The sequence below is a fragment of the Gigantopelta aegis genome, chromosome 6, assembly GCF_016097555.1.
Source record: "Gigantopelta aegis isolate Gae_Host chromosome 6, Gae_host_genome, whole genome shotgun sequence".
Lineage (NCBI taxonomy): Eukaryota > Metazoa > Mollusca > Gastropoda > Neomphalida > Peltospiridae > Gigantopelta > Gigantopelta aegis.
The window spans coordinates 32147399-32160615 of NC_054704.1; the positions used below are offsets into that span (position 1 = coordinate 32147399).

Here is a 13217-nt window from a genome sequence, read left to right on the forward strand (position 1 = left end):
TTAAAATCCACCATTACTAAATGAACATTGCTTTCATTTTCTTATTAAAACAAATATTACATTATGAAGTGCTTGTAATGTTTTAATAGGAATAATAAATCCTTGTTTCGTTTTCACCTTTTATAAATAATTTCTATCGTGCGGAAACTCGCACCTCACTTTTTGATATTGCGCATGCGTATTACAATCTAAATAAACGCCATATTCCCGTCGATACAAATGCAGGTTGATTAAGAATGTCAACCTTCGCTGATAATTTTTGGGTGAGTGCCAATGATTATTTACCAAATAGATCGAACCAATATCCAATCACACACTTCTCTCCCAATTAACACGGTAAATGCACCCAAATCCACTGTCTGTATGTCCAGACTGATGAAGATGCAAGTGAAGATCGCCGATCGGTGTCTGATGTGTTTGCGTTTTAAACGCTAAGTTTGGCTTACGCATCATTAATTATTTACCGTTCGTGTCGAATGTGTTAAATTGGATTATTTATAACAAATTAAATATTTTTAATATGTATCGCTTTTTCCTTGAATAATAACGACCAGAAGTGATTACTTAAAACGCCTATTATTGGCGGAAGTGAAGTGAACCGTTTTGACACACCTCCCTTGACCCAAAATCATGAATGTGACATGAATTAAAATAGATATAGGTCACACATCAACACTTAAATACAAAACATTTACATTTTGTGTATCAAGAGGTAATTTATATTATGCATTGTCATTTGATTATAAAAAAAATAAACATCAGGTTACAACTAGAGGTGGAATAGAGAACTTTGTATTTGATTTTAAACATGTCACTGTTACATGATATTCAGTAGGGTAGCTTTATAAATTATTACCCATTTTTGAAATACATTTACCCCCTACAAAAATATAAGTCAAATGTCACTGCAAGTGTTTCAACATTATGACCCTGCACATAGCGATTTAAACCAAATGCTAAATCAAGTTACAATTTCTGAATGCCATCTATTTGAGTACAGATGATGCACCAGTTCCGGATCACTTCCGGATCACCTGTAGTTACCGATCAGTCTGTCGGTATATTCATTTTTTAGTCATTTCTGTGTAAATTTCATTAAACAAATATTCTAACAAACAAATAATACATGTTTCTTGAAATTGTACGTAAAATAACTGTAACAGTATATAGTCTTGGTTTTATTTTGGACGGCGATACATAACCACTATTAAAACTTGACACGAACAGACGACATGAAAAAAAGAAGACGTTTAAAAAGAGATGAAGTTTTTGATGTTTTTCTTTTTATATCCTTTGAAATTTTATAGTACGAGTAGGGGAAACATATATGGATTGTGCATGACTAGTTTTATGAAAAGTGATGCTGTAAACGACTTACTGTAACTCCTCAAAGGGGACACACTTGATACGCCAGTTGCGGATCACTCGCAAAACGGAAGTATTTACGTTGTAATTGCCGCTAGATGGGGCAATGAACGCAGGGTTTATCTCAAGACTCAAAAACGTTGAACACGGTGGAATTTTTTTCTCCATGATAATAATAATAATTATTATTATTATTATTATTATTATTATTATTTTCTTCTTAAACCTCTCTTGATTCGTCATTTTAACCACTAGTTCATAATAATTCGACTCTGTATGTCTCGGGGCCCATGTCATAGTAGCCCTAGACTGTTCGTCCCATGGCCAGTCATCCTCTACAAAATATTATATTAATCGTTGTAGTTCCACCTATTTTTCTTGTATTATTTTTGTTTTCTACAGGTAATGACAATATGTATATAATGTAAAGACACGTATTTTATAAACTGAAACTACGATTTTAAGTGTTCGTCCACTTGTCTCTCACTTTGTATTTGTGGGTCTACGTGTAATTAGCCATTCGTACAAATACCAGCCGCAGTCATTCACAAATATGGCTAATATAAATCAAATGTAGTTTTTTAAAATTCCATTTTCGTTTAATTCAGGCAAAAATTAGTGTGCCCTGCCCCCTACAAAAATAGGAGCCCGTATGACCTGTTACATCGCCAGTCTAGAATCGCTCAAATCGCTGCACACGTGTCTTGTATTTGCCCCATAAGACTATTCAGTAATGTTGCCCGCCCCCCTCAGTGTGAGAGCCGTCCACCCCATTGCTTCATTCATTGATTGAAAAAAAAAAAAAGTTTACTGTACAAAGAAAAGAATCGGCACAAGTTTGACATGAGGACCTTTATAAAACCATGCCACCGCCAGTGGTCTGTTTCGCATGTGCCATTGCACGTGCTTTTCGCATACTCGACTACTCGACTGCTCGACTTTGGGAGAGAGGGGGAAGGGGTCCTCTATTTGGTTTTGTCAACGAAGTGAAAATCTCTTATTCGGCTTAATTATAGTTCGCATTTAAACAGTCTGTAGGGTGGATTATGTTTTTTCAGTGGAATTTTTGTTTTACACAATCGCATTCTGATGCAGGAGAGTCAGTCGGCCACTGATCTGTGTATTCACACGGTCAATCTGAGCTAGCCCTAGCCTTTAGACCGTCGTTGAAAATAATTCTGTTTTCAGGAGCAGATCCAGGAATTATTTTGCGGGTGGGTGGGAGACTAACCAGAAAAGGGCAAATGGAACAACACGTCAAAAATAATAATTAATAATCGACTTTTGTGACTGTTTAGTGTGTGTCACTATATTAAAATGTATCATTATTAACAAGGGGTCTAACCGTCCTGCTTCAAAATTATTTGTTTAATTTTAATATTTAAACGGGCGGATTAGCCTATATCCGGCTAAAAAAAAAAACTACCCCCACCACGTAGATAACCTGCAAAAATTATAATTTCAAATTATAAACATTTACATATTGTTTCGGACCCCCACCTAAAGCATAATTCGCCCCCGTAAAATACTAAAATAAATACTAAATACTAAACAGTCCCAAAGTTGATATTTTGCTGATATGTCATTTCTTTCTATTTTCAAGCCTTTGTTCCTTTCAGTTTTAAATGTCATCAATATAATAATAATAATAATATTTATTATTATTATTATTATTATTGATATATACGATAATAAATGAAAACAATTATTTATTATTAGTAATAATAATATTAATTATTATTATTATATACTAGAATGCCAGAAATCAAATATAATTCAACTTGTTGAAACAATGAAAGTACACAACGAAAATAATAAGGATCGCGCACCTTTACTTTTGACACACGCCCCGTATATCTGACGTCATGGGACGCCATCGTTGATTTTCAATTGATTTTAGAAATTGCTAATTAGGGGCGTAATCAGGGGGGTGGGAACCCTATGGAGTTGCAAATGATCATAAAATATGTCCGGCAGGATCCACGAACGTGCTGAAAGTGCTAACATGTTGGAAATAGTGTTTTTGAAGGCGTAAGCCTCTATTTTTCGAAAGTGATCCGGAACTGGACAAAGTGATCCGCAACTGGCTTAAGTACGCCAGCTCGAACAACACTGTTTTTGGTGCCAAATGTTTACCTAAATTTACATTTTATATCACGCTGTGATTATCTTTATTACCAAGAATTTCTTTTAAAGTCATATGCGCGCATGTTGACAGAATTCACAATTTTGTTTGAAGTGATCCGGAACTGGCGCATCACCTGTATTTCACCAGGAGTAAGTGAATTCAGTATTTAAGTCAGTGTTAAGTTAATAGAGCACTCACCGTGTTCATGTGTAGATTATGTAACTTTTATATGAACCACATAGCAACTTTCATAAACACTTTACCACTGACATGTTATGATCTTTGAGTAGTAATATTTAATAAATATTTCCTCACTTTAATGAACTGTTTTTTCTTGTGAATATGCAACATCATTCAACATCATTATTTTTATTATGCAGTTAGTGGTGTTGGAAATCGGTTTCATCATCGGTTGACACCAACTTAGCTATATGAGATAAATTTGTTTTGTACAATGATCATATTTGTGTACTAGTCCATACAGTATGTTACATGATGCTGTATTAAAAAATATTCATCAATCGCAGTGAGGGTTATCTGGGTCAGATGTAACTTTAGCAGCTGAACTTGGGTGTCATGCGACACCTGGAATGGCATGGCTTTACAAATCAACAGACAATTGATCATGCATAAAAATAATCACTGCAGTCAAGTTGCCACGTTAAAACTGAATTAAAATTAAAATTTAAATACATAATAATGATCCAACTGGCTTACATTTAATTATTAAGCACATAGCAGTGATAGCTGTAAAGTAGTGAACTGATACAACTTTAACATGCATAAAAATTAATTGATTCTGTTTTCAATAATAAGTTATCATATGGGAATCCCCATACATATATATTAAAAAGTCAGCCTTTATATCATATGGGAATCCCCATACATATATATTAAAAAGTCAGCCTTTATATCATTTTCAAAATGATTTTGAATTCATTTCAAAAAAAAAAAAATTTACCGCTTGAAAAAGGTGCTAACTTTTCTTTGGTTTTCCGCTGTTATGCAACACGCATGTGTTTTGGCTGCTTGATTGATTGATAATGTCACTGATTCCAAGCAGGTTGTCATGCCGACAAGTATAATTTAAAGCGCATGTCCCAGTCCAGCAAAATATGTCGTAATTTGGATGTACAACTAACAAGACTTCGGAGCTTGAGACTGCGTGACCAAATAACCGACTGCATGACCAAACAGGTCATTCTTTTGCTAAATCTGTTGCACATTTTTTCTAGTTGATTATAAATTAAAGTCCAGTTGCATATGCGACTATTTGGTCAAGAACTTTGCGACCTGTGTATATGTGAAAACCAACATATTTACATCAATACTATCATCTAAACTGGAGGTACAGTTACAGTTAACATTTTCCCACACAATCGATTATGGATTTGTTTAATCGATCATATCAGGATCATGGAAACATCACTAGCACTTAGCAAATTATGATCGATTTGTAGTACTTTTGTCACTGGTATAATACCATGTTCCAGCCAGTGCTCCACAACTGGTGTAACAAAGGCCGGTGTAAGTACTATCCTGTCTGTGGGATGGTGCATATAAAAAATCCCTTGCTGCTAATCAAAAAGAGTAGCCCATGAAGTGGCAACAGCGGGTTTCCAATATCTATGTGGTCCTTAACGCCATATAATTGTAAATAAAATGTGTTGAGTGCGTCGTTAAATAAAACATTTCCCTCCCTCCTAGTATAATATCAAAATAATCTTTCATATCATTATGTACAGATGTTGGACTATGATACATAAAACAAATTTATAAACAAAATCAGAACTTTATTTAATTTTGAAAATGTCACTATTAGATTACTGACAGAAAAGCCAAGTAATGTAAGAAATAAATTAATAATTAGTACCGTTATAATTTAGCATATGTAGTTTGAATATGATACTTTTGTTTTCATAGAAATGTCAAAATGTATTGACAAATCAGGACTGAGAATAAAGAATTGTCTGATAACCTGAAATAGACTAGCTACATGTGTTCAGATAACCTGTTTTGGTTTTAGGTTACCTAATTAACAGGCATGTGATTCTTCCGCATTTTAGCAGAATTTAGCTTTTTAAAAAAATATCTTTTATCGTAAAATAAATCTGTGAAAATGTTTTCATAAAAAAATATCCCATTTCCCTTTATTTTCAGGTTTTTTTTATTATTGCACTTCCACTAAACCATTTTCTTAATGGCTGTTTGCTTACCTGTAGACAATGTACCGTGATATAAGACTGATGACCAGTCAAAGAAATTGCTTCGTTTTTGTATGATAGAACATTTTCAGCTTTTTATAAGAATACCAAATCACATGCCTGAATTAAGCATTACTAAACAGAACTATTTAATGGTGTTGCACCTTTGAATATTCATTTAATAACCTTTATCATTTAGACAAAAAATTTATTGAAATAAAAATAAATGTAATTAACGGCAAAAGATATAACAAATATTTAATTAATTAATAATATATTTTATGAGTGTTTTATAAAGCAATTTTAGAATTAATTATTTTAAAGTGCATGTGTAATCATGGTGCTGATTAAGGCAAGATGATGCTAGACTAGTGTGGCATGGTACTGCACCATGCTAAAACAAGATGTGGAAAAAACGGTTCAGTATACATCATGTATTTTGTTAATATATTAATATTGTTGTTTTGTTTTTTAAATTTTAACACATTTTTTCTTTTTAGGGAGAAAAGAACAATGGCTTTTTCATACTGTACCAGACTATGAAACATGGCCAGATCTCCAGCAAAGAGTTGATTGAATTCTTGAGAGAGAGGTACAAGACTGACGATTTGTTCCTTTGTTTTTTGAATTCAGTTTAAAACAAAATTCCCAACTAGGCTTGTCATCAAGATAAACATAATATTTGTTGGTGAAATTTAGGCCCCAGATCACCAGTATTTTTTTCTTTTGGTGGTGGTGGTGGGGGGGGGGGGGTTGGGGTAGAGATAGAGGTTGTGTGTTGTGGGTCCTTTTCCTCTTTGTTCATCTTGCAACAGCTTTTTACAGTTTGTGAAAATCATCATTCTCTTTCCTGTGTTAGCTAATACCTTGCTATGATATATTTGAAAAATGTACAATACATAATGTGCATTTGTTTATTTCAGTTGTCAAGTAGAAGAAACATACAGCAAACTGCTGAGCAAACTGGCCAAAAATGTTGCCAATAGTTCTCATGTTGGGTAAGTTTGTATATGTTATGTATTGACATTAGTACAGAATCTAATACCTTGAAAGTTAATTCAGTTAAGTTGTTGCAAATTAATTAAAAACTAAATACAAAATTGAAATCAACACATAGGTTTTTGCTGACAATATTAGGAGCTATGCTTTGGGAAAAGGTAACTTCAAACAATACCCAAAACATTGTGTATTTAAATGTAGTTAATAAAAAAGATTTTTCTTGCAGAACCTATGCCCCATTCTGGAATATTCTCAAGTCTCTGGTGGAGAAGCTGGCCAATCTACACATGCAGTTAGTACACACCTGGTCTGACCTAATTAAAGACATAGTGCGCTACTATGAGGAACAGCACAAGAGACACAAAGCAGTGAGTTGTCACATATTGCAGATTCATGTCTAGTAATTAGGACATTTATTCATTCTGGCCAAAGGGCAAGACGTAGCCCATTTGTAAAGCACTTGCTTGGTGCGTGGTTGATTTGGGACCGATCTCCGTTTTATTTCTCGCTCCAGCCAGTGCACCACAACTGGTACATCAAAGGCCTTGGTATGTGCTATCTTGTCTATGGGATAGTGCATATAAAAGATCCCTTGCTGCTAATCAAAAAGAGAGTCCATGGAGTGGTGACAGCGGGTTTCCTCTTTCAATATCTGTGTGGTCCATAGCCATATGTCTGACATATAACCGTAAATAAAATGTGTTGAGTGGTGCGTCGTTAAATAAAACATTTTTTTCTTCTTCTTTTTTTCTCCTTAATATCTGTATGGTCCAACGCCATTTAACCGTAAATAAAATGTGTTGAGCGTGTCGTTAAATAAAACATTTCATTCATTCATTCTGGCCAGTGCACCTTTACTGGACAGTGGCATATCAAAGACAGAATATATATTCTGTTTTCACAGTTACCTCATGTTAGACACTTAATAAAAAAACTTTCATGACACAAGGCTCGAAATTCATTTTTTTTGATTGGGAGGCAATCTTTGCTTTTCAAATTTTAATTGGGAGGCAAATGTTTGAATTTGAGAAGCAGTTCTAGAGCACAGGTATTGCTGTTATTTTACACTTATTTTATTAAATCTATACAAAATAAAAGAGTCCAAACAAATTATGTACCTGGTTTATAAGTTTATTACCCTGAGACAGTGACAGATTTTTCGTCGCATTCAAATTCTAACCAGTTTGCGTGTGTACTTGCCCATTTCTTGACAGTAGCTTTTTTGGCCACCGCGGCCATGATTGTAATAAGTTCTAAAGTAGCTTGGTCGATGGTAGTCTCTAAAATTGTAGTCGTTTTTGAAAGTTGCGACACTCGGAACTTCTCGGCTGATTCCATTGATAAATAAGCGTAAGTTCAACCAGTAGTTGTTTCCTAACGTTGGCTAGACTAGTTTTTACGCTACATGTTAAACCGAATGACCAGTCCGAGAACCAGTCCAAATAGCTCAGGACGTTTGCATTACTCGCTGTCGCTGAACTCGGATTTGAAAAACCGTAATCGGCCGATGTGATCCGAATGAGTTTCGAGAATGTTGTTGGTAGATAATTCTGCCATTATTGGTGTGCGCACTAATGTAACATGGCCGCATCTACGATGTCGATACAAATATAGCAATGTTTTAAATATTTTAAGTTCTTCATTTGAAATGCGGAAAAGGCGCGACAAACGCGAATTCTGGGATGTACCGGAAACAAATTTTAGAAACCAGATGACAAGCAAAACCTGCTTGTGAAACGTTTTTTTGGAAAGCATTTTTGCGCTTTGAGCGGCAATTGCCGCCTGCCGCCTGCCAAATTCGAGCCTTGTGACATGGTCGTAATAGTAGGGTTTCACTGTACATAGAATATGATACATTTATTTTCATTGAAATGTTAAAATGCATTGGCAGATCAGGCCTGAGAATAAAGAATTGTCCGATGAACTAATATAGGTTAGCCACATTTGTGCAGATAACCTGTTTTGGTTTTAGGTTATCATTTCAATTGGTTTCCACTGTAGAATCATTGTTAAAAACAAAATATATCCATTCATTTTTTCTCTAGTCATTTTCAAATTTAAATGTTACAATATTTTATAAAACAGATAATTATTATGTTCTACTTACAGATGAAAGAAGAAGAATCAGAGACTTTAAATGCAGTACAGTCTATACAGCAAACCATTGTAGCAGTACACAAAGTGAGTCTTTTTACTATAAATTTTATATGTAAAACCTTGTGTCCTTTCAATATAATTGTATTTTTAATATCCTGTATAGAAAAGCTGGAGGTATGTTTTTCTTCAACACTTTACCACTTTTACCATTTGTTTTCAGGCAAAAGAACTTTACCACACAAGATGCATAGAACTGGAAAGACTAAAGAGGGATAATGCATCACAAAAAGATCTCGAAAAGGTAACAAAAATATGCATGCTAATTTATAAATATTTTAGGCATTAAAAAATTAATATTATTTCTGGATTAAAGTTTAAAAGTATTAGATTTACTAGATTATGATTTAATGCAAACATTATTTGAATGAAAAACATTTTGTAGTAATAATGTTTTTCATTTAACTAAAAAATATGCCTGGAATACTGATACATGTTAACTTAAATGTTATAAATTCAAACTTTTTCTCATTCGTTCTAATTTAATAAGCACATTGTACTGGGCGCTCACTTCATTTGACTAAGCTGTCTGTCCAGAACAATGGTTAGTAGTTATCAGTGATAGAGAAGTCTGACAGTGTAGAGGTCTTCCATCTGAACTGACTGTGCAGCAGGTTATGGTAATGGGATATGAGCCCAGTACCTAACAGTCTTAAAGCCAATGGCTGAACTACTACATCCTTAAGACCAGTGTTTTTTTTATTGATGATAGCATATGGAACATATTTTTCATATGCCTGCATTATATTTATGCTAAAAAAAATTAACTAAATCTGCATAAGTATAATTTGTAACTCTTCTTTTTATTCAGTCAGAAACAAAGTACAAGAAAGCAAGTAAGTAATTTTAAAAACTATGAATTTCACAAATCCATTGTTAACAAACACCTGCAAAAGCAAATTGGATACTGTGATAGAAATTTAAATATTAATATAAGTAATTTTTTTAAATGCTGATGATTAATTGTAATGTATTCCCATTTAAATTTTAAATAAAAATTTTTTTTATAATTGTGATCAAGACACATTCTCTACTGTTAAAATATCAGTGTATCATTTTATATAATTTAATATTCATAATTAAAATAAAATAGAAGACAGTCCTATATTTTTGAGTGACATTTAGTTAATATATTTGTTATATTCAGGAGATGAATACAAAAGTTTGATAGACAAATATGCAACAGTCAGAAGTGAATTTGAAACCAAGATGACAAGTTCTTGTTGTGTAAGTAAAATATGAATTTGATTTTTAATAAGTTAACAGCAGTTTACATAATCCTTAATGATTTTTATTTATTTATTTGTTTATTGTTTAAACCTCTAGAGTAAACTGTAAATTATGAATTATGGTGCAGACATATTTAGGCTTTCACTACTAAATGGGCATTAAACAGAAACGTTAATATATTTGTCCGTCTCCTGGACCGCATAAAAGAAGACCGTCATTGTCTGGTGGACACATTTCTAGTTTCATATATCTATTTGATTTTGTAGATTTATTTTGTAAAAGTACCACAATTTTAATACTTTTATTAGCATGTGATTCTGATTCATTGATCAGTACTAAGTATGTTATAAATATTTCATGCATTTTTTTATTAACTACAGCATTTTCAAGAAAAAGAAGAAGAACATATTAGTCAGATGAAAGATTTCATTGATACCTATGCAAGGAGTTGGGAAAATCAACATGTTGTACTTGGACAGGTAATTATTATGCTGAGGTGTAATATAACTGCTAGTGATACCTATTTTAGCTATCATGAAAATCTGTAACCTGATCTTTACTATTTTCTGTATTGGTTGTGTTCTGTATTACCCATAAGTGATTTGATATATTGCTGTGTAACTTGATTCATAATGGTTGTCACATGGGAAAAATTTAAATTCCAGACTTATTGTTTGAAACTGTTTATTGATTTAATGTCCCAAATGGTGATGTTGGTAATAGATTATGTTTACTTTCTTGGTCTCTACCTCCACAAAAATAATTGTCGTTGATTGCTTTAATATAGAGAAAAAGATACTAGTTTTGAAAATAACTGTTTTTGTGCATTTTCCTTATTTTTTTGTCAGATGATAAATACTAATACTTACGTACAGTATAAATAATCTTTTGTTATTCAGAATTCCACTAGAAATGAAATAAAATTTATTGTTTGGTTGGTTAGGTAAGGGAAATAATGCTTCTTTCTGTTACTTTGTCCCTGCTTCAGTTCTTATTTGTGATTTCTTTTCAGGCATATAGTGAATTAAAAAGAAACTGTGATGAACTGTCAATACAAAAACTTTTAGATGCATTTGTAGAAGCTAAAAAAACTGGAACTACAAAACCAGGTAAATATGAATTTCAGAATTTTAACTCATTGGAATGTTATCTTGACAATTTTCCAGCCAGTGAACCACAACTGGTATATCAAAGGCTGTGGTATGTGCTATCCTGTCTGTGGGATGGTGCATATTCAAGATCCCTTGTTACTAACAGAAAAATGTAGCAGGATTCCTCTCTAAGACTGTCAAAATTACCAAATGTTTGACATTTAATAGCTGATGATTAATAAATCAAAGTGCTCTAGTGGTGTACAAACAAACAATCTTAACAATTTTCAGTTTCCTTTAAAAAAACAACAACATTTTTATAAAGTCTGATTGTGTGTATATGAGAGAGAGAGAGAGAGAGAGAGAGAGAGAGAGAGACAGAGACAGAGACAGAGAGACAGAGAGAGAGAGAGAGAGATCTCAGCAGACAGCTATTTGAGAAAGTATCAGCTATATTTATAGAACACAGTTAAACAAGATGGCTGCAGTGGAGACAGTAGCCATTAAAAATGTCACATTTCTGCTATCCCTATTCTGAATCTTTGATGTATAATAATTATTACTGCATTTTACATATAATTGAAAATATTACAGTTTACTACTTCAATATTTTTGTCTCATCTTTACGGTGGTGATGGCGTCAACTTTTGCGTTAAAGTTTAATATTAAAGTTTCTCACAAAATGTAAGTCCCAGGTCAATGAAACTTGGTTTATAGTTGCACCTATGGATGTTCATCACAGTGCACATAAAAAGTTTATGGTAAGTGATACACTAAAAAGATTTCTTAAAGATTATAAATGAAGGTCAATTAAATCGAGATTTGACTACTAATGACATTTATTATTTATTTTTGTAGGTCCACTCGTCTTTCAGGAACCAGATTTATCAAACCTTGCACCCCAGCGACCAATGTCCCCAGATCCTCTTGATAAAAGAGATAGTTTATCTGATAAACAAAAACAAGGTACATATTTCATTATCTAATTTGGTTGTGGAATTTTTTATTTAAAAAACCCCTAATTATAATAGTTTAACCCCAGTATTTTTATTGCTTAAACTTCTGTTAAACTTGCAGTCTAGATTTCATTGTAAATTTTATTTTTAATATTTCTTATTATTAATTGATATTATTAATTAAATGCTCATAATTGTCTTGCTTTTTTCAGTTTCTTCAAAAATGCTTCTCTTGAAAATGTTACTGATCCTAACTTGGGTTTTATATGTGCTGCAGTTATTTTATAAATCCAAACAATGAAATAGTTTCATGAAATATTTTAAAGTTTATATGGAATCTTATTGAAAGTACATAACCTCTAAAATATTTTTGAAGTAAAGATGAGAAGTAAAAATGGGATATTCTTAGTGAAAATTTTAAAACTGGAATGTTTATTAAATACTATATAATGTTTACGAACAAAATAAGACAGATATGGATTATTCTAAATCTTTGTTTATTTATCAGATTAAATTAATAAACATTTTCTGGTAGAATGTTCTGATATAAATGAATTGTTGGGGATTGGTGGGGATATGAATTGTTGTTGATATGTTTAAGAAACATTCACTTTCATGTATGTTAATATATCTATTTCCTTTACTTAGTGTTCTGTTGTTATTTCCATGTATGATTTGTTGTGTTATTACTTTTCTTTAAAAAACCCCAAAACTTTCTGTAAAAGTATTCTTGCTCTCTATGTATGTATGTTTGTGTCTTTTAGCACCCTGTTTATATTGTATTTTGTATTGTATTTTGTGTTGTATTACGTGTTGTATTTCGTGTTGTATTACATGTAGATTAGAAGTTTGTGTTAAAAATAATTGTATTCAGACTACACTACTCATAATTGGGAAAACACTTGCCTGACATATATTTCAAATCAACCCAAAAGCTAAATAAATCAAGAAGAAAATTGTATGTTCAAGTGAATTTATTTTCAGCATTATATAACAAAAATATATATAATGATAAATCCAACATTTTATTTGATCATCAACTTTGTTGTTTATTGGCACCTTATTTTCAGTACAATTGACCAAATTTAAT

At 32.4% G+C, this 13217-nt stretch overlaps 1 protein-coding gene across 5 annotated transcripts in view; it reads left to right on the plus strand.

The window, feature by feature from the left end:
- The first annotated feature begins 201 nt into the window (after positions 1-201).
- The window catches only part of LOC121376398 (F-BAR domain only protein 2-like), a 37986-nt gene continuing 24970 nt past the window's right edge, over positions 202-13217 (plus strand). For all 5 annotated transcript variants that reach the window (XM_041504251.1, XM_041504253.1, XM_041504257.1 and 2 more), the window contains exons 1-11: positions 202-263; positions 6198-6289; positions 6621-6695; positions 6923-7064; positions 8806-8877; positions 9014-9094; positions 9662-9686; positions 9998-10077; positions 10461-10559; positions 11093-11189; positions 12030-12137. In XM_041504251.1, coding sequence (XP_041360185.1) covers positions 237-263; positions 6198-6289; positions 6621-6695; positions 6923-7064; positions 8806-8877; positions 9014-9094; positions 9662-9686; positions 9998-10077; positions 10461-10559; positions 11093-11189; positions 12030-12137 — 898 coding nt within the window. In that variant the 5' untranslated portion in view covers positions 202-236. The remainder of the gene's footprint in view (positions 264-6197; positions 6290-6620; positions 6696-6922; positions 7065-8805; positions 8878-9013; positions 9095-9661; positions 9687-9997; positions 10078-10460; positions 10560-11092; positions 11190-12029; positions 12138-13217) is intronic.